At 37.0% G+C, this 20,772-nt stretch overlaps 1 protein-coding gene across 1 annotated transcript in view; it reads right to left on the reverse strand.

Annotated features, from left to right (window-relative positions):
- Positions 1-4,484: 4,484 nt before the first annotated feature.
- Positions 4,485-20,772, reverse strand: part of BRWD1 (bromodomain and WD repeat domain containing 1) — a 124,031-nt gene continuing 107,743 nt past the window's right edge. Inside the window, exons 38-41 of the mRNA XM_057545950.1 lie at positions 18,261-18,487; positions 16,573-16,731; positions 13,225-14,127; positions 4,485-12,236 (exon numbers count right to left, since the gene is read on the reverse strand). Coding sequence (XP_057401933.1) covers positions 11,074-12,236; positions 13,225-14,127; positions 16,573-16,731; positions 18,261-18,487 — 2,452 coding nt within the window. The 3' untranslated portion in view covers positions 4,485-11,073. The remainder of the gene's footprint in view (positions 12,237-13,224; positions 14,128-16,572; positions 16,732-18,260; positions 18,488-20,772) is intronic.

Raw genomic sequence — 20,772 nt, forward strand, 5'->3', positions numbered from 1 at the left:
AAGTTTCTCAAGTAATCAAGACACTCGGTTGATTTGTATAACCAAAAAATATGCACTACATTAGTCTAATGAAAAAGGAATAGAAACCCTTAAGTTTCTATATTTTACTTTCTCAGATTTACGCATGCAAATCTTATATTAATATTCACAGATATTTTTAAATGGGAAAACAACTTGCTTCTAACAATTCAGTTTTCCAATAGCATGTTACCATGTTAAAAAGATTTGACAGTGCGTTCATTTAATCTGGTGATTTTAATTTCAACTATTAACAAATTAAACCTCATTGCAAATAAGTTCTTTATAGTATCAAGACCAGATTTTCCAATCCTAGTGAAGGACTGAAATAGCCCAGACATGCTTCCATTGTGATCAGACTGTAATAAATTTGTAGTAAGTTCATAAAGTTCTTTTAAGGTGCTGAAGAGAAACATAAGAGGATGTGACTGTATCATCTAAAAATAGGACTGTTTTGATCTTTATACTTTTTATTTTCTATGTCATTGAAACTAAGATCTGCCTCATAGTGAGGCACATTTTGGCCATCTCTGTAAATGCCGCTACATGAAAGTAAAAATGAGAAAAAGTTGTAATAGTCACATTCATAGCTTTCATAGAAAAATATATATTCCCTGAATTAGTCATATCAAGTGGTCACCATTCAGCATGAATTCCAATATCATAAACAAAAGAAGAATATTAATGGATTTTCTCTAATTGTCTATTTCCAACGCTCTACTTCAGAACTCATTTATCAACATCCCCATCATTGAATCCCCGGGTCCTTCTGGTTTAAGCTGTTTATAACTTTGGGGGTTGCGAATTATGGGGACTGGATCTTGTTAAAGTATTTGCTTCAATCAAAAGTCAAATAGGCTCAATGGCACTCCCTCTTGAAAGGTGCCTTTTTTTCTCTCATTTCATTAACGACACTATAGTTATGGTGGTCTGAAATTTTATACTGTAATGCAGAACCCTGAAAATTAGCATCAGGTTGAGATTTTGAAATCTCAACCCTGTACAATTCCCATTATTTTCTTCCTCTAAAGAATCAAGAGATTTCTTCAAGGCCCTTCCTTTCTGGAAAGGAATAATCTCATGACAGACCATTTGTCTTTTATTTCCGCCTCTCCAGCTACAGGCTCCACAATCTATTTCCCCCTCAGAATTCTCTGCAACGTGTGTCTGTACAAGGGATGACTAGGAGGAAGCCGCCCTCCCACTTTGGCCCACTGGCTTATGGCTTTTAGAAATTGCTCGGAAGGTGCCAACAAGGGACTGACGTTAGAGCTAGGAGCAGAATGCAACTGCCAGTTTACTTGTGGCCCCTGGTTTTCAATTGCACTCTACATTTTCATAGTCACTACTGTGCTTTTTCTTTCCAGGATCTGAACCGCCTTAAAAAAGGCATTTTTCTATTAATATCTTGTAGCTCCTTTTCACTTTCAGAGTTTCTGGTTGCATCATCCTCTTTATAAACACTCAGTAATTTTTTCTTAGCTGCAGCAGAAGCGTTTCAATGGGGCAGTCCTCTGCTACTCTTCCTAATCCACCCATTTTCTGGTCCTGAAATCATTTCCTTTAGATTACTCATTATCTTTATTTTATTTGCAGCAACAGTGGTACATCTGCGGGGAACTTTCTCAGGCACCATTTTTGCCTTCAGAGTTTCACTAGGCATTTGCACTGCATCCTTCTGATTATGCATACGTGTTCTCATTTTTGTATTGGGTTCTCTGTCTCTAGGAACAGATTCTGAAAAATGAGTGAAAGTTCATATAAATGGAAAAATCTTGTAACACAAGATTTTACTACTACTTACATTCCTCAACAATACATTCCTCAACAATAAATGTTAAAACTACTCACATTGCTAAATTAAAAAACATAAATGATCATCGTCAATGATAACATTTTCGACATTGATATAACCTTCCATTTCCTTATCTACAAAAGGAAGTCTTGGGTAGAAGCTACGATCCCTTGCACCTGGCATACTTTGCAATCTGGAAGGATAACTGTCACTCAAACAGTAGCAGACTTGTAAGAATGGAGTTAAGTACATTTAGTCACTAACCTAAAGCTACTAACCTAAAAGCACTTTTTAAAAATCTGAATTTTTTCAATAGAAGTTTGTAGGTTTTAAATTTTGGTATCATTTCTAATACTCTATGTTGAATTACTTTATAATACTCAGTATGATTTCTGAAATAATTTTCCTAGAACCTAAACAAGAAGGAAATGCCATCATGACTATGATGATATAGCATCAGCCCTACTTCAAGATCCTTAAGGTTTTAGTTCCAACACCAATATTTCCTTTAGTCAAAAAAAATTACATGGGTAACTAGTAGATAAAAAGGAACTGTATATTAGTTTTATATAACTGAAATGTGGTTTTCATCCTAGATTCATTTTCTTCAAATTATTCCAGCATTTTATATAACTGAAATGATTAAATCCTAGTTTCACTATTATTCAGATACTTTCTGAGCTGGTATATGCTGGGCACACAGAGGATCAGGCTAAATATTCTAAAAGAAATGAACTCTACACACGCAAGTATAGTTGCTATAAGGAAGAAGCACAGGGTGCTGTGAGAAATACTCCAGAAACCTAACTTCGTAAGGGAAAGCTTCCTTTGAGGAAGTGTTATTGTAGCTGTGAGCTAGAAGCTGACGGGGTCCACCAGCCAAAAGGCAGGACAAAAGGCACACTACAGAGGCAGGTCCTTCACGCGGCCTGAGGCGGCCTCCGAGGTAGCTCAGATGGGTCTCAGTGGGGTCGTGCTGAGCTGCCACGTGGTGCTGGGCCTACCACTCGACATCTACCAGCTGAGATGGGCTCAAATCATTTTTATTTTTGCCAACATCTGAATGCTGTATTTTCAAGTTTCAAATACAAGATTAATGAGCAAAAGTATCTGGGGCAAAAGTATCCCTTGATAAAAATGCATCTGAAGTTCATTAGCCCCTGAATGTTGGGCCTTATCTGTTGGCAATCTAGTCTTGCTGCCACTGAGTCAAACTACCTAAAACTGTCTTAAAGGTTCACAAGTCTTGCTGGGAGGTGAGGTTGTAGGACCCTGCCTCATGTCTCCAGACATTCAGCAGTTGATAAGGACAGACTGCAGATACTGAAATCACCACACATCTGGAGGACTCACTTCCCCTATATCCTTTTCACTGCTAAGGACAGAAAATAAGGGTTTTCTCAGCTATCAACACGGTTACTCTGTAGCAGTGAAACTACAAATTACCAGCCTTCTTAGTTTTTCCTTTTGTGAGGGGAAGATGTGTATCTTTCTGTCACCAAGGGCAAATGAGTACAGGTGAAAATGGCTTCTGTGGATTGACATGTTCATTAACAACAGAGCAAGGATTATGAGGAAGGTCTTCCACACTCAAAAACCCTTCAGATTTTACCTTAAGTCTATGAAAGTCGTTTCAAAGATGTGCTTTGTGCTTTCTCCAAGACCCATGAAAGTTCTCCCAAAGTAGATTAGGAACTACTCTGCTAAAAGCAACCCCCCACAAATGCCTCAGTCTTCTATTTGCTTTTCCAGTGAAGTTCTATTTCTAAAGACATGATGTGCTCAATATAAGTCCCATGGCATTGCAAAAATGGCATTTTAGCAGGCTGAGCTACTCAGCAGGCCAGGGCTCCATGCAGCAGGTCCCCCCGCTCCACACCCTTGGTTGGGCTCTGTGGAGCCCCATGCGCATGAAATTGGGGAGTGAAAGGAGGACTGGCTTAAAGTGGTGTTTTTACCACTTCAAACAATGTTTTTAAATTATAAACTACTGTCTCAGCAAACCAACCCTGGATTCAAAGTGAATCTTTAGCACATTAAATCAATGTTAAGCAAATGCTAGAATATAAATATGCTACAACAGATGAAGTTTTTAAAAATATATGGCAAAATTAAGGTGAAATTTGTACTTTATGGTAAGATAAGGATATGCTATTATCAGTCAACAAACTACATCCATTTGCATGTTGAAAAAAATATTAAAAATAGACAATTGGTTCATTCCCAACAACATATCCAGTTGAATGGTATAGATAAAATCCTATTACACTAAAAATTTCTGTGGGACAAAATGATTTAAATTGCATTAACTAATTCCTTTTTATTTTTAAACTAATTCCTTTCTCATGTAGTGATGAAAGTCCTTATACTGACAACTTAGGAACCTAGTAATACCAACTCTTAAGACATTTGTAATCCAAAATAAGGGAAAAGTTAAGATTCTACAGAAGAAACTATAATTAGGCTTTTAAAAATGCTTTAAGGAAATATGAACTGTGTCCAGAGGAGAGAGAATACAGGAATAAGTTATACTGTATAAGCAACTCCAACTTGATATAGCTGTATCTCTAAAGACTCAGACCATAAAATGGGAATTTCATAAAGATAAAAACAATCTGAGGAAGACAGAAGAATGACAGTGGGGAACTTTTTAAAATATAATACATACATGTAAGTCAGTGTTAATTTTATTACTGAGAACTTGGTAAATTATAAAGTGTTTTATTGTCCTTGAGAAAATCACAAACAGTTTTTAGAAATATATACAGGATAATTCAGGGTTAGAGAGAAGTCCAATTTATGTATTAGGGTACAAGCTTAAAATTTTTGGAGGATACTGCTCTAAAAATACATCTGTGATCGTGTCATTTAATACTAACAAATCAGTATAATCCCAAAAGTCCTACTATCCTAGATGGTCTTGGGTCAGCCACAGGTGTTGGAATAGTCCCTGAGTGCTAGAGGCATTGTTGCTTTTCTGTAAATGATTCCCTATTTGGGTATGGTAAAAACTTCATTAGTAGAGTGAAAATTTACACCTTTAATGGTGCTCCATCAGAGTTTACCTAGATGACCACTTTAAATTATAACTCAGAGATCACTATGTATTCTAATATAGTCTGTAGTGAATAGAAACTTGGATATAGACATTACAGTTCTGATTCAAAGCAGCCATCTCTAGTTTCTGTACTTTAAGGTTCATATTCCAATTATGATACTTCATGATACAAAATTGTATTCCTAAATCCAAAGTAAACTTCGTATCACTGCTATAGAAGCATAAACAATTTTAATCTTATCAGCATTTCAACTGGGAGTATTAGAAACAAATTTGATAATGGAAAAATATAAAAGAATGTGTGAATCAAAATGAAAATATGCTAGCCTATTTCATATACTTTAAGTACAGACATTATTGGTCACTGTGATTGGTGGATAAATCAAATCCCTATAAAGGGGAAACATTTTAGTTGCAAGTCATAACCTCTGTCCTGCAAGCCTCTTATCAGAGCAGATCTGAGATGTCCTTTCTTCATCGTCTCTCCTTCATTGATAGGCAACGAAATGACCAAAACTCAGGAAGCAAATAGCATTTACTACTGATATTCCTTACAGCGTAAATTTCCAGAAGATCCCATAAACTGAAAGTCTCTTTAGAGAAGGGCTGTAGAATAGTGTTTTCTGTAACTCGCTGGGTTTAACATTTTTCTAGGGGGAGTTGGTAACACTGAGAAGTCAATGTCTGTGGTATGGCAGTGTCAGGTCAAGGGATTGTCAGAAATAATTCTGTAACCAAGAGTTGTTCTCTGCTAGTTTGGTCACTTTTGTGGTTGAACACATGAACTTAAGTCTTTAATTCATTCAATGATGGGTACATAGAACCTTGTTTTGTTTTGCATCTACAGCTCATCTCTCTGTAGTTTTCTTTCATCTCTAGGAGCAATTAATTGGTAACAGTCATATAATGATTCTCACAAGAGTTGTGATGGCTACTGCAACTTTTTTTCTAAAAATTTGATAAAAACTATATGAAGTATGAATTCAGGGATCTTACATTTATCTGCTTAATGACTTTTTTCAGAGAGATTTCACATCATTTCAGACTAACGTAGGCAGGAAAAGAAGATATCAGAAGTAAATACTGGGTTTTCCATCTACTTTATTAGTTTACGAATGAAAAGCAGCAGGGCCACAGACAGTCCAACGGCAGCCCCTTTTCAAGAACATCTGACTCCCTCCGGTTTCCCCTGGCTCACAACAAACTGTAGCCCTGCATTCTGCCTGCATGAGAAGAAATCACAAATGGATAAAGGTTGGAGAGTTGCTTAAGACAAGAGGTAAAGATGAGCTGCAATGGAAATTGACTGGATGTTGCAGACCTCACAGAATTAACCAGCTAGAAGGCTCGTAGTAGTTTAAAAAAAAAAAAAAGCCTTTGCTTGTAATTATGATGACTATTAAATTTATTATACTCTACTACTTCAGTTAGTTGTCTAAAAAATTGGTTCCTAGTTGACAATGCTGACTCAGTCGTGGTAACGAGCTAATTTAGAAAGTTAAAGTAGAGCTCTCATGTGGGAGTGGAAAATTAAAGATTTGCCTTTTTGACAAGCTCCAGTAAAGTGGTAGAATTTTACAGATGAACTGAATATGTCCATACAGTCCAAGGACTAAGGGTGGATCAAAACTTAGGAAATCAACTTCAACCTATTAAAAATTAAAGATTCCTTTAACATTTAACCACTGATCAAAAAAGGTAATGATTTCTACATAATTTTCCTTGTGGAACCAACAGTAGGTAGGGCTGGCTGCTGCAGTCCACATAGTCTGTGCCATCTCATTTCAATTGTCAGAATGCCTCTTTCTCTTTACAGTCCTAATTCCCATGAAAGATTTTAATAAATGATAAAACTTACCTTAAAATTAACGTAAAAACTAAACTATGACCAGACAATATGCTATAGCACTGATAATTAAATTCAATGAAATTATCGGTCTTGACAAATAGTCTGTAGCAACTTGCATGCTGCCAAAGATAGAGCCTGCAAATTTGTAGGATTCAAATGCTGTGAGTGTCCCTGCCCCTCCTCCATCAAATCCATAAAAGCAATCCTTGAAGAGACACCAAGTAAGAGTCTTGATATTCTTCTACCAAATTAACAACATATTAGGAACCAGTTTGGCCGATTATGAGTGATTGGTAAAAATTTCTCTTAACTTTGAGAATTCCCATGTATCCTTAGGCAACATCTATAATTTTAAGAAACAGCTATAAAAACTTTTCTTAAAATGTGAGAAAAGACAACACAGCCCTCACCATTATACTCTTCACACTTCAGTTCTTTCCATTAAATTCACAATTTGAGCTATAAGTAGGATTAGCATTTACTAATCAAGTTGGACTAGATTCTTCCACAATGCTCCATTTTCTCCCTAGCTTTGACAAATATATTTGATCTGGTATGTATGTTCCCGAATACTAGAATAAGAGACAGTCTTATTCTGTTAGGTTGCAAATTTCTTAGGGTCTCTGCTTTATTATTCCCTGATAACCCACAGCAGAAGTTGAGAGATATAACTTAAATAATTAACAGACGGAAAGTTCTTCTACAATGAAGGTGCTTTGTTAAACTCCATCATACTGGAATAACTGAACTATAATTTCCATACAATGTACGAACTAAAGGATTTGGTGACAACCACAAGATACCTGATAAAGTAAATATATTGACTTAGTATCAATGAAAAGAATGGAGATGGCATTTCAGCTATAAAAAGGCAGGCAAAAAAACCTTTTCTAGCCATTTAACTATTCCTCAAAAAACGAGTACAAAGGAAGTAGAAAGGAAAAACCAAAAATATTGTATGCACCTTTAACAATGTTCTTGCAATCTACTGATACACAAACGTCTCATTTTTTTCAGGTAACACAAATTCAATTTGTACTGACAGGAGAGATTAATAAAACCCTTTCATTTTAGTTTTTAATACCATACAGTGAAGTTAATAAGTTCTGTGTTCTGATTATTCTAAAGAAAAACAAGCGGGAAGAGGGACAGGGAACACGGTATGGACCCAGCGTCACTCTGAATGAGAACTTTTACTTAAGAAGTCATCAAGCAATGGAGTGTGAAGGATTCAGTGACGGGTCTTATTTTTGGACAGTAGTTACCTTCAGATGGCATGTTTATTGGTTTACGTCTCCTTTTCCCATTTGCACGTCTAGGTTTTGAAGTGCCTTTTCCTAAAACAAGTTCTTTCCCCCCATTCTCTTATTATAAAACTAATTTATTTTTTAGGTACAACTCTTAACTATCTAGAAGAAACTTTTTTGTTGTAACTTAGAAGCTGTGAGTAAATAAATGCTTTATCATTCTTTCAAGGATTACTAAATTGACAAAGGGTTTAATCCCTAAAATAAAGGGAGAATGGTTACCCTAGGAATTATCTGAAAATGGGATAAACTTTTCCTTTTATTCAGAAGTTACTACACATTGTCAGTATACCCTTTTTAAATAAGCAGGAAGTGGGGAGAAAAAAGCTTTTTTAAACCTCACCTTTTTTTTTAATGTCTGAAATCTTTTCGTCTTAATATGCTTGGTAAAATTAGTCTTTCAAAGGAATCAAAAATCAAATCTAAATACACCTCGAACCTTTTTTTTTTAACCATAAATGAATAAAATCATAGGACTTTGGACATACACAACCACAGTAGTCTTTTTTTCATATACATCAAGTTACTTCAAGTGCAACTGAAAGCTATAGCACTTACTTCTGGATCAGTTCACATTCACTTTGTAACCTTTTGTCTTTTTTCACAAGAAAAATACAAACTGATCCCAAACATATTAAAGTACATCTGTGCATGAAATCCCTGCTCATTTCACATAAAGTAGAAAAAAAGTCAAACATGTTCTAGTGCTCAATGTAAACATTTTGAACTATTAATTATTTATTAATTTTCCTTAAAGGTACTTAGCAGTGTGTGTCACATATTCAAAGTTAACCTTAGGAATAGCACCGTGACCAAAAAAACCCATAAAAATGATTCTTTCTATAATCCCTTAGTTTACTTCAGAACTTGAGAAGCTACCATTGTCAACCATGCTTTCAAAGTCACCAGGCCGATTTTTGGGGGTTTTTGTTTGTTTGCTTTTCAGATGAAACCAAAATACTGCTTCTACACGCAAAGGCCTAACCATTTTGGACAAAATGAACAATTATGAACGGTTGACCAGCCAATCAATTCAGTTAATTCAGTCCAAAAGATAAGACTAGTTCTATTGATGAAGCCTAAATGGTCAAATATCATTTTACCAAAAGAACTGATGTATTTATGAATATAGTCCGTATTTATTTATGGATTTTTTTGGTACCTTTTTCCAGGTGATGGTAAACATGGAGTTATAACCCTGAGAATAGATATAAAACAGAAGCTTAAGAAGAGTTAAAATAAATTAATGGATATGACATCTATCACCATTTCTTAAAATTAAGGAAGTAAAGAGCATGCCACTAATTTTTTTCAGGTCAGTAGTCGAGGACAATTATCCTGACTCAATCTGTTAACAATACAGTTAACACGAGCTTTGAGAAGAAAAGCATCATAGTTTTGAAGTGGTGATAGCTCTCTCAACAACCGAAGGAGAGGTAGGTATACCACCTACCTCAGTTGGTAATGTCTAAGAACATCCTTCCCCTTACACCAGAGTAGAAAGAGAAAGTACCTTCTACCATGTCAACTGGAAAAGATAACTAAAAAGTAGCAACACTTAAGAACATTCTAACACTGATACCAGAGTCTGATGCTTTTCCTTATCTGCCACCTTAAGGATACACAGGAGAAAAGGGTTAATTTTGTCTGAAACCAAACACAGTTAGGGCCAATAAATAACAAAGGGTGGGAGTACTGTAACATACCCCATTAGCTACGAAATATGTAAACCACTTGAATCAAGTCCATCTTCAGGCACAAAAAAGCTAGGAATGGCCACCTATATACTGTTTGGAGTAGCACAACCTGTCAAGTAAAAATATTTGGCTCGAAAATAAGTGTACTATGGTATTTGATGATGTAAAAGTTACGCTTTAAGTGGATTTCAAAATTATTTTCCCACAACACATGACAGTTTCTTAGATTTAAACTAGAGGTCACTAATAAAGATACTTAGTTGCACCAGCAAAGAATGCTTGGGATTGCACATGGCAGCAGTAGACTAAAAGAGATGGAGAATGACATTTAACTATTTTCCTATATAAATGAGATTTGTGATTGCACTCTTAACAAAAATCAACTCTACAATTTCAAGAGATGGGGCGAAATTACACATAATTTACTCTTTTAGCCCTGTACACTCTATTGAAGAACACACTTTATCTAAATCTAAGGCACACAAACTCCTCTATTTCACAGAGTAAGACTATGGAAGACCAAGATTTTGGTTAAATTCCGTACATGGAAACCAGGAGATCTTGGAAAGACAAATTATATAGCATTTTGTTAGTGCACAATTTAAAAGAAAATGCTAGTATTATGGTCTGGCCTTAGAGGTTTAAAATGTACAAATGTTAAAAAAAATAATAATAATTTACCAGCACTTTATAAATTCAAGTTTATAAAATAAAATGGATGATATTTTCCTTAAAAATAAAGAAACAGACCCAACAGGGCTTGGAAACAAAACTTGGAAACCATTTCAATGAAAATGACCAATCTGGTATAATGCACTCTACTCAAGTAGCCAGGGAAAGAAAAAAGTGGTAGGTACCTTGCCTACTAATCATGGTTACCCCTCCCACGATTGTTATGTCAGTATGCACATAATATTTATGAAGAATCTGTAAACAAAGGTCACATGAAATTCATACTACAATAGGACTGGGATTAGAAACTACCACCTCTTGACAAATTCTGAAAATAACTATGACAATTGCTACCATGAAAGTAATGCTCATTGGTTTTGATAACCAGAATGTCTAGTGTTTAACATATTTCAAACTCTTGCTATATGTAGTTAAATACTGTCAAAGTAGATCTGCCCCCAAAATGAAGCATATTTTGGCACCTGTGCTGAATGCTGCTACAAAGGCAAGCAAGTGCAAATAAAAATAACAGTCATGATTTAGTCACATTCATAACTTTTCATAGAAAAATATAAATATATTCCCTGAATTGTAGGACAAAAAATAATTTCAACAGCCAGCTTTCACTATAAATTCCAGTCCATTCCCTCTTTCAATGAACTGGTTTTCCCTCAAGGTCATAAGGTGCAATCATCAAAATCTAACACATTTTCTAAGCTCCTGTCGTCATCCCCATCGTGGTATCTCACGGTCCTCCTGCCCTGATTCCTCGTCTTTATCTTTGAACGCCGAAGAACTCTTCTAGACTTTGCATAGTCCACGTCCTCCCAGTCATTGTCATCCACATTTAACCTAGGACGTTTGCTTTGTCTTTGTCGTCTCATGGTTTTAGATACGTTAGCTGTGAAAGTTTTACCTTTTCTAACTACTTTTGCTTTTCCTTTCATTTTCCTCTTTTTGGTTTTTGTATCATCAGTAAAGTCAGCATCTGATTCAGTGGCAGATCGCAAATCTGAATCAGATTTGGGACTAGTGTCAGGTCCACACTTCGGGCTCCCTGGTGTTTCAGAAGCTTTCACATTTTCCAGTTCAGGACGCAGTCTCTTCCTCTTCGTTTCCGCCACCTCGGCTGCCTCCTGCGAATCCCGCATCACCTTTGTCTCACTGAAAGGAGCCTTCCCATAGGTCCTGAGTCTTCTGCCGTTCCACCTGCGTAGCCCATAATTCAGTTCCTCTTCAAAGTTATTCTCTGCAGTAGCTTTTTGCACCGGAGCTGACTCAGAAGAACATTTTCTACCAGTCTCATTCCCTGGAATATGGCTTTTTGAATCTTCCTCCGAAGACCCAATCAAGGAATTCTTTGTTTTAGAAGGTGCAACATTTGTTTTGTGACTACTGGTATGCCTGTTCTTGTGTCTTGAATTCAACATACCTTCAGAGTCTGAGTCTTCATTTAAAGACTGATTAATACTTTTTGTACTACCGTCTGAGCCGGCTTCAGGTGGCTTCCCTTCACAGCCATGCTGTTCGTTTGGCACGTCACAGTTTGCATCTCCCTCAGAATCACTCACTATCTTCTTAGCTGTGGTGCATGCAAAATGGAGGGACTTTTTCCTTCCCTTTCTGCTCCTAGTACACACATTTTCTAAACTGACGTCCACATCACTCATCAGCTTGATCCTAGTAGCAGCGGTGGTGGCACACCTTCGAGGAACTCTTAGGAGACCCGTTTTGGCTTTTGATGCTTTCTTAACCACCTTCGAATTGCTGTCTGAGTCACTGGAGCAGACCCTTTTCCTGGCGACTTTTCTGCTTTGTCCATGGTCTTGTGATGCAGAGTCTAAAAATTAAGAGTACTCTTTTAATCTTTAATAGAAGATTAAGTCTAAAGGAATTAAATGTTCAACATTTTAAACAACTGAAGTCCAAGATTCTTTCTAACTTGGAAAGAGGGTGGCAGTGAATGGGTTGGGCTTTTACTACTTTAGAACTGCCTTTTTCAGCCTCACCACCATCCACAAGTATAACACACTCCATCAATAACATCCCATGCCTTTCTATCTATATACACAAAACACTTGACACTAGAGTATGTTATTTACATGAATACAAACTACACCCTCTTCATCACTGCACTGAAGTATGCAAACTCATCGCTCTCAGCCTCCCTGAAACTTCTTAACTTCACAGGTTCCATCACACACTACAGTTAGTCTTAGCTTTAGATGCCTCTTGCTCTTTAATATTTTTCAATCTCCATTTACCAGGACAATCTTAATTCAGCAAGTTATCTGAATTCTCCATACTCCAGAGTTATTATCAGTAAAATGGACATAATAATAATAATAGTATTTATCTCATAAAAGATATGAAGACTAAACTGGTTCATAAATAAATGTAAAGCATTTAGAAAAACTTCCTGATAAGAAATAGCTTGGTAACTTGGTAACTGTTCTTAGCTGCTATTATTACTTATCACATTCCTTTCAACCACCCTTTTCTTTCCTCTTCTCAAACTATTATCACCAACAGCTTATAAATGTGCTGGCCTCTGCCTTTCTTAAGCCCATAGCCAATACAATATCCCCAATTCCATTATAAGAAGTGAAATCTCTATTAAAAACAGCTATGGCCAAGGCGGCCTGTTACATGAGCAAAACTAAATGTACTCAACCAACAGTACACAGAGAAAAGACTAATGGAGGATGCAGGGGGTGGAGAGAAAACAGGTGGCAAAGAAAAGTTTCATGGGGGGAAAAGACAATGTATGCTATAAAAAAAGGACAGTGAGAAAAATCAGTGAACCAAGGTTAAATGTTTTGAATTACCTTTCATAAAATTGTTTGGTTTTTCTTTTGTTCTCTTGTCATCATCTGAATCCAGATCAGTTTCAGATACATGATCTGAAAAGCACTGGGACCCAGCAACAGGTTCACACTTCACATTCCCTGAACTCGGGTTAATTTCCATTTTATGACATCTACCGTCTTCTCCATCTTCTGCTTCAGATTCAGAGTCCTCTGAATCACTGAAGATTTTTGCTTTTTTAAGGAAAGCAGCATTCTTGCGACCTGTGTTGTATCTCCTACCACCATATTTTCTTGGTTCCGAATTTGCTTCCTCCTCTTCCTCTGAGATGCTTTCTGCCTTAGGTTTCTGCGAAGATGTTGATGGGCCAGCAGTTCTGTTACGTCCATTATCTGAGTCATGACTTTTAGAGTCTTCCTCAGAAGACTCTATCTTAAGAAATTTTGTTTTAGAAGTTGCTGCAGTTTGGGACTTGTAACCATTAGCATGCCAATTTTTCCGGGCTACCCGCAAATCACTTTCTGACTCTGAATCTCCATTTTCAGTATTCTGGGCAGCATGAGAACTGGACAATGGTGATGGTTGATTTTGATCTTTTAGCTCCTCTTCTTCAAGTTCTGACTTTAAGCTCTGGTCATCCTCAGAATTATGTAACAACTTTTTTCTAGCTACAGCAGAAGCATTGCGGTGAGGCAGCTTACGGCCAGAACAGACACTTTCAGAGCTAGAATTCTCCTCTGCGTCACTCATTAACTTTATCTTGTTGGCAGCCACAGCAGCACACTTTCGTAGCACTTTTCGGTTACTTCCAGCTCTGGCTTTTAGACTTTCACCAGTCTCCAAAGAATTGTTATCAGAGTCACTTAAATAGACTCTCTTTCTAGTGGCTCTTCTGCCACATCCATTTTCTAAAGAAACTGGACCTAAAAATAAAGTAACAGTAAAATTAGAAAGGTCTTCCTTATTTCAACTTTTTTAAATGACTTCATTTTAGTACTGATGTTCCTTATTTTTTTAGTGCCAAAACAAGTTTACCTTTCTAAATTTAAAAAGTTTAAAGGACAGAACAGAACAGAGAGTCCAGAAATAAACCCATGCATATATGGTCAGTTAATTTACGACAAAGGAGCCAAGAATATAAAAATGGGAAGGGACAGTCTTTTCAATAAATGGTGTTGGGAAACCAGACAGACACATGCAAAAGAATGAAACTAGACTACTATCTTATACCATACACAAAAATTAACTCAAAGTGGATTAAAGAATGTAAGACCTGAAATCATAATACTAGAAGAAAACACGGGTAGAAGAATCCTTGACATCATTCTTGGCAATGATTTTTTAGATCCGACTCCAAAAGCAAAAGCAACGAAAGCAAAAATAAAGCAAGACTACATCAAACTAAAAAGCAACGGAAATCATCAACAAAGTGAAATGGCAACCTACTGAATGGGAGAAGATACTTGCAAATCATATACCTAATCAGGGGTTAATACCCAGAACTCATACAACTCAATACAAAAAAACAAACAATCCAATTTAAAAATGGGCAGAGGGCTTCCCTGGTGGCGCAGTGGTTGAGAATCCGCCTGCCAATGCAGGGGACACGGGTTCGAGCCCTGGTCTGGGAGGATCCCACATGCCACGGAGCAACTAGGCCCGTGAGCCACAATTACTGAGCCTGCGCATCTGGAGCCTGTGCTCCGCAACAAGAGAGGCCACGATAGTGAGAGGCCCGCGCACCGCGATGAAGAGTGGCCCCCGCTTGCCACAACTAGAGAAAGCCCTCGCACAGAAACGAAGACCCAACACAGCCATAAATAAATAAATAAATAAATATTAAAAAAAAAAAAAAAAAGGGCAGAGAATCTGAAGAGGCATTTTTCCATAGGAGACATACAGATGTCCAACAAGCACATGAAAAGATGCTCAACATCACTGATCATTAGGGAAATGCAAATCAAAACCACAGTGAGATATCATTTCACACCTATTAGAATAGCTATCATCAGAAAGACAAGAAATAACAAGTGTCGGTGAGGATCTGAAGGAGAGGGAGCCCCTGTGCACTGTTGGTGGGAAAGTAAACTGGTGCAGCCACTATAGAAAACAGTATAGAGCTTCCTCAAAAAATTACAAATAGAAATATTATATGACCCAACAATTCCACTTCTGGCTATTTATCCAAAGAAAACAAAAACATGAATGTGAAAGCATATGTGCACCACCATGCTCACTGCAGCATTATTCACAATAGCCAAGATATGGAAACAACCTAAGTGTTCACTGATGGATGAATGGATAAAGAAGATACACACACACACACACACGAATACTATTCAGCCATAAAAAAGAATGGACTCTTGCCATTTGCGACAACACAGATGGACCTTGAGGGCATTATGCTAAGTGAAGTAAGTCAGACAGAGAAAGACAAATACCCTATGATCTCACTTATATGTGGAATCTACAAAAACAAAACAAAGAACAAGCTCGTAAATAGAGAACAGACTGGTGGTTGCCCGAGGGGAGGGTGCATAGGGAGTGAGTGAAATGGGTAAATGGAGTCAAAAGGTACAAACTTCCAGTTATAAAATAAATGAGTTATGAAGATATAATGTACAGCATGGCAAGTATAGTTAATAATGCTGTACTGCATATTTGAAAGTTGCTAAGACTAAATCTTAAAAGTCCTCATCACAAGAAAAAAAAAATTTTTGTGACTATGTACGGTGACGCACAGTAACTAAACATATTGTGGTAATCATTCTGTAAAGTACACAAATGTCGAATCATTACATTGTACACCTGAAATTAATATAATGTTATATGTCAATTATACCTCAAGAAAAAAAAAAAGCCTAAAGGATGTGTAATCATGTGCAGATGCGTTAAGTCAATAAACCATCCAGGACTTGCCTGGTGGTGCAGTGGTTAAGAATCCACCTGCCAATGCAGGCAACACGGGTTCAAGCCCTGGTCCGGGAAGATCCCACATGCCGCGGAGCAACTAAGCCCGTGCGCCACAACTACCAAGCCTGCGCTCTAGAGCCCGTGTGCCGCAACTGCTGAGCCCAAGCGCCGCATCTACTAAGCCTGCACGCTCTAGAGCCCGTGCTCCCTGCAACAAGAGAAGCCACTGCAATGAGATGCCCGCGCACCGCAACAAAGAGTAGCCCCCGCTCACCGCAACTAGAGAAAGCCCGCGCGCAGCAACGAAGACCCAATGCAGCCAAAGAATAAATAAAAATTTACAGTAAAAAAAAAAAAAAATTTTTTAAGTAAATAAATAAATAAACCATCCAACATTTAGCTTTTGAATTCTCTTGATATACATTTCTCCAAAGTACCACTGAGCCTCTTCTCACCAGTTTTTCTTTTAGCGGCTCTGGTTCTGGTCACCCTGCTCCTGGCCAACCCACTACGTAAGGAGGATTCACGAGCTCTTGAACTCTCTTTGCTTTCCTCTGAACTATTTGAAGCTGAAGATGATGAAGAGGTACCTAAGGAATCTTCCATTTCACTTTCTAAGAAAAATGAAGCATCAACAGTTCATTACATATATTCTCCTATCTTTACACAAAAGCAGTTATTTTGTAACAACAGACTAAAAGCAGATTCTTAAAATAGAAGAGAGTATATTTTTAAAAACTGTTCCAAAGAATAGCTGATAACATTTTGGTATTAAAAGGTACATAATCAGCATTTGAAATCAAATTTGTTCTCTTATTTCTGAAAGTAACATGTTAATACTGGTTTGGATTCAGAAAATACAGTTTATATATTTTATAAACAAGCTTTCATTAAAAATTTAATTAGCTCCACTATCTTCTTCCTTCTGTTATGAGACAGGTATTTCCTATAGAAAAGACAATCGTTTCAAGTCCAGTATTTCAGTAGGCTTTCAGGTCTCTTTCTAGTAGCCCTTCCTAACAGCATAGTTGTACCATACAGGCTTCCAAGTCAAGAAAGAGCATTTCAACACACACACACACACACACACACAAAAAGGTAGAAAAGGTGTGAGATGAATAATTTAAATAGTACAGGTCATTTCCCCCCACCATAATACTTAATGAGTATATGCACAAGTATAAGCACAAGATAGGAAACCAAATTTCCTGTTCCTTCATCCAGGCTCAGTTCTTGCATGCCTATCACAAAATAAATATTTCACCAAAATGAGTGGGAACGTATTGTTGAAAGACAAAATTTTGCTCCATATTACAACCCAACTCCACGTCAAAGAACAGAGTGGCTGTTACAGGGGTATCAGTCACCAAATCGTGTTTCTTCCTTTGAAATTGCTCTGCAGTTTGCCCACTCTGCCTGCTCCTACTGTATCCCACTTCCCATCATGTTGACTATGTTTCCAGATTCTTCTCCTTCCCCACATATCACTGCCAAACTGATTAATCTTCCTGAAACACAATTCGTCATGTGATTCCTTCACAACAAGGGACCCTATTAAGTAATCCAAACTTTTCTGCAAGGCTTGCCAGTCTCTAAAATGTGGCTGCATTTTACCTGTTTGATCCTACTATTTTAAATCACAACAGTAATCATTATACCATCATCACAAGTCACCAAAACCACTCAGAGCAATATGCAAGTATGTACACACCATGGCCTCATTCGCACAATGCTAACAAAGGGTCAGCGTCAGCTACAGTTATACCACCAAATAGTAATAAAATAAACAGTTTAGAATTTACTAGGTCATCAGCTTTAAACTTACATGATTACCAAGTCCTTTTTTTAATTTAAATTTTTAAATGTCAAATTTTGCACAAAAAGTGGTACTTATATCACATTATTTAAAACCTGAAGGATTCAAATTTGCTTAAAATGTGGCTGCACCACTTGCAAAGAACAGTATTTATCAAATATAATCTAATTATTCCATGTGTTACTTACGTCTCTTCTGTTAAATTTAAGTTCCTTGAATGTCAAGGCCATGTCTTACTTCTTTATTCTTTCCTCTAAACCCATAGTAACTACCAATGTTACAAACGTGAGTGCTCAACAGGTGAATATATAACATTCCATTTCTCACCAGATAATGTAGAACCATTTGTTAGAGTGACAGGTGTATTTCTTCTCATTCTTTCTGATGATGCCGCTGAATCTGAAGAATCACCCGAAGTAACACCTGAAGAGACACTAGCACTTGTCTTGCGGCTTGCAGAATAAGCTGCCCTACTTGAGGTAGACTGGACAGGAGAACCTACCAACTCAGGAATTACTTTTGCCTGAGATTTTAAGCGCTTCTGCTTGATATTTCTGGTCAAAGATAGGAAAAATAAAACAATATTTAACAAAACAGAGGATGCCTAAATAAAGTGTATTATTACTTAACCTGAGAATAACTTTATGATCAAGACATTAAAATATTCATTATTAACATCTTATTCTAGCATGGATTACTATTCTCTTTAAATTTGACATCATTTTATTCCAAATTTGAGTAATGAACAAATGATCCAAGTAACAGAATTACAGAAAATCATGCTGAATACCTTAGATTCTTTGGATTAAATGCTAAGGGGAGCCAACATTTATGTAATACAGGCATTCATTCATATTACAAATTTTTTTAAAGTTATATCTGCTGTAGAGCTTGTGATGTGATTTGATTTTGATTGACTGATTGATTGATTGATTTTTGGCTGCACCACGGCTTGCGGGATTCTCAGTTCCCTGACCAGGGATTGAACCCAGGCCACGCCAGTGAAAGCCTGGAATCCTAACCACTTGGCCACCAAGGAACTGCCCATATTACAAATATGAGTCTCAATATGACAACATTCCCTCTAGGCTCCTATTTATATATTCCTAAAGACAGTATAAAATTAGGAGAAATTGACAAAACCTGAAGAGAAAGAACAGCGAGGCAAAAAAGAGAACAAGCTAGTTTTTTTCTGAGACCAATCTGTTTACATCTAAGTGCCAATTCACCAAAATTGGCCCCTGAGCCATGGATTATGGTGAAAAACAGTGGAAGTTTAAGATAAGCCAATCTTTGGGTTTAAATTACAGATCTGAGTAATATTCATGTTTTTTAAAGATAATCCTTTAAAACAAAAGGATTTGGTTTTGCTTTCCTGTAAAACAAAAAGATAAAGGAGCTTTTAGGAGTATCTAAGACATCTGAGCTTAAAGATAACCACAATTAATCAACTATACTTCAATTTTTAAAAAACACAATTCTTTTAAGCAGTTATTGTTTATCATAATCAAGAAAATTCAAGTTTCCAAATGTAAATAGACCATGTTTAAAGACAAGTAGTCTTTCAGTTTCCATGTGTTAAATCCAATCTGTCAGCTACAAATGGGAGGGGGACAAATGACTGTAAAACGTAACATCTTGGTTTCCTCCTTTTATTAAAAAATAAAAAATAAAAAAATTTTTAAAAGAAAACTCAAACTTGTCATGTCAAAATTTTAACTTCCATTAATATCAGCTGGAGGGTAATACAAAAAGAAATAATTATATGCTTATATACTTATCTTAAACTTGATTTTTAACAGTAGACAAGGTGATAGTAGCTCAAGAGTGAAAACTTTCCCTTTTTATCCTATCCTTTATGAAGAAAAAAATGCAGAAGGCCTCAGAGACCTTTGGGAGACCATTAAACATACCAACATATGGGAGCCCCAAAGGAGACGAAAGGAGCAAAACAAAGTATCTGAAGAAATAATGGCTGAAAACCACCCAAATCTGATGAAAAACATTATACATCCACAAAGCTGGACAAATTTCAATAAGGATAAACTGAAAGAAATCCACACCTACAGTCATTTGCAAGATGAAGACAAAAAGAAAATCTTGAAAGCACCAAGAGAAAACTCCATATGCACAAGGAAGGGAACCTCAGTAAGATTAATAGCTGACTTCTCATCAGAAACACTGGGGGTCAGCAGGCAGTAAGATGACATACTCAAAGTGCTAAAAGAAAAACACTGCCAACTAAACTAGTCTTAAATAATAAAACTAGTCTTACATAATAAAAGTGAAATTAAAGACATTCCCAGATAAACAAAGATTAAGGGAATTCACTGCTTGCATGTCTGCCTTACAAGAAATATTAAAGGACTTCAGGTTGAAAAGAAATGACACCAGAGGGTAACTCAAATCTATAAAAAGAAATAAAGACCACGGGGAAAGGTAATTACATAAGTAAATATAAATAACAGTATAAATAATTTGTTTATTCTTATCTGATTTAAAAGACAACTTCGGGCTTCCCTGGTGGCGCAGTGGTTGAGAGTCTGCCTGCTAATGCAGGGGACACGGGTTCGAGCCCTGGTCTGGGAAGATCCCACATGCCACGGAGCGGCTGGGCCCGTGAGCCACAATTGCTGAGCCTGCGCGTCTGGAGCCTGTGCCCTGTGACGGGAGGGGCCGCGATAGAGAAAGGCCCGCGCACCGCGATGAAGAGCGGTCCCCGCACCGCGATGAAGAGTGGCCCCCGCTTGCCGCAACTGGAGAAAGCCCTCGCACGAACCGAGGACCCAACACAGCCAAAAATAAATAAATAAATAAATAAATAAATAAGAAAATCCTT

The sequence above is a fragment of the Balaenoptera acutorostrata genome, chromosome 4, assembly GCF_949987535.1.
Source record: "Balaenoptera acutorostrata chromosome 4, mBalAcu1.1, whole genome shotgun sequence".
Lineage (NCBI taxonomy): Eukaryota > Metazoa > Chordata > Mammalia > Artiodactyla > Balaenopteridae > Balaenoptera > Balaenoptera acutorostrata.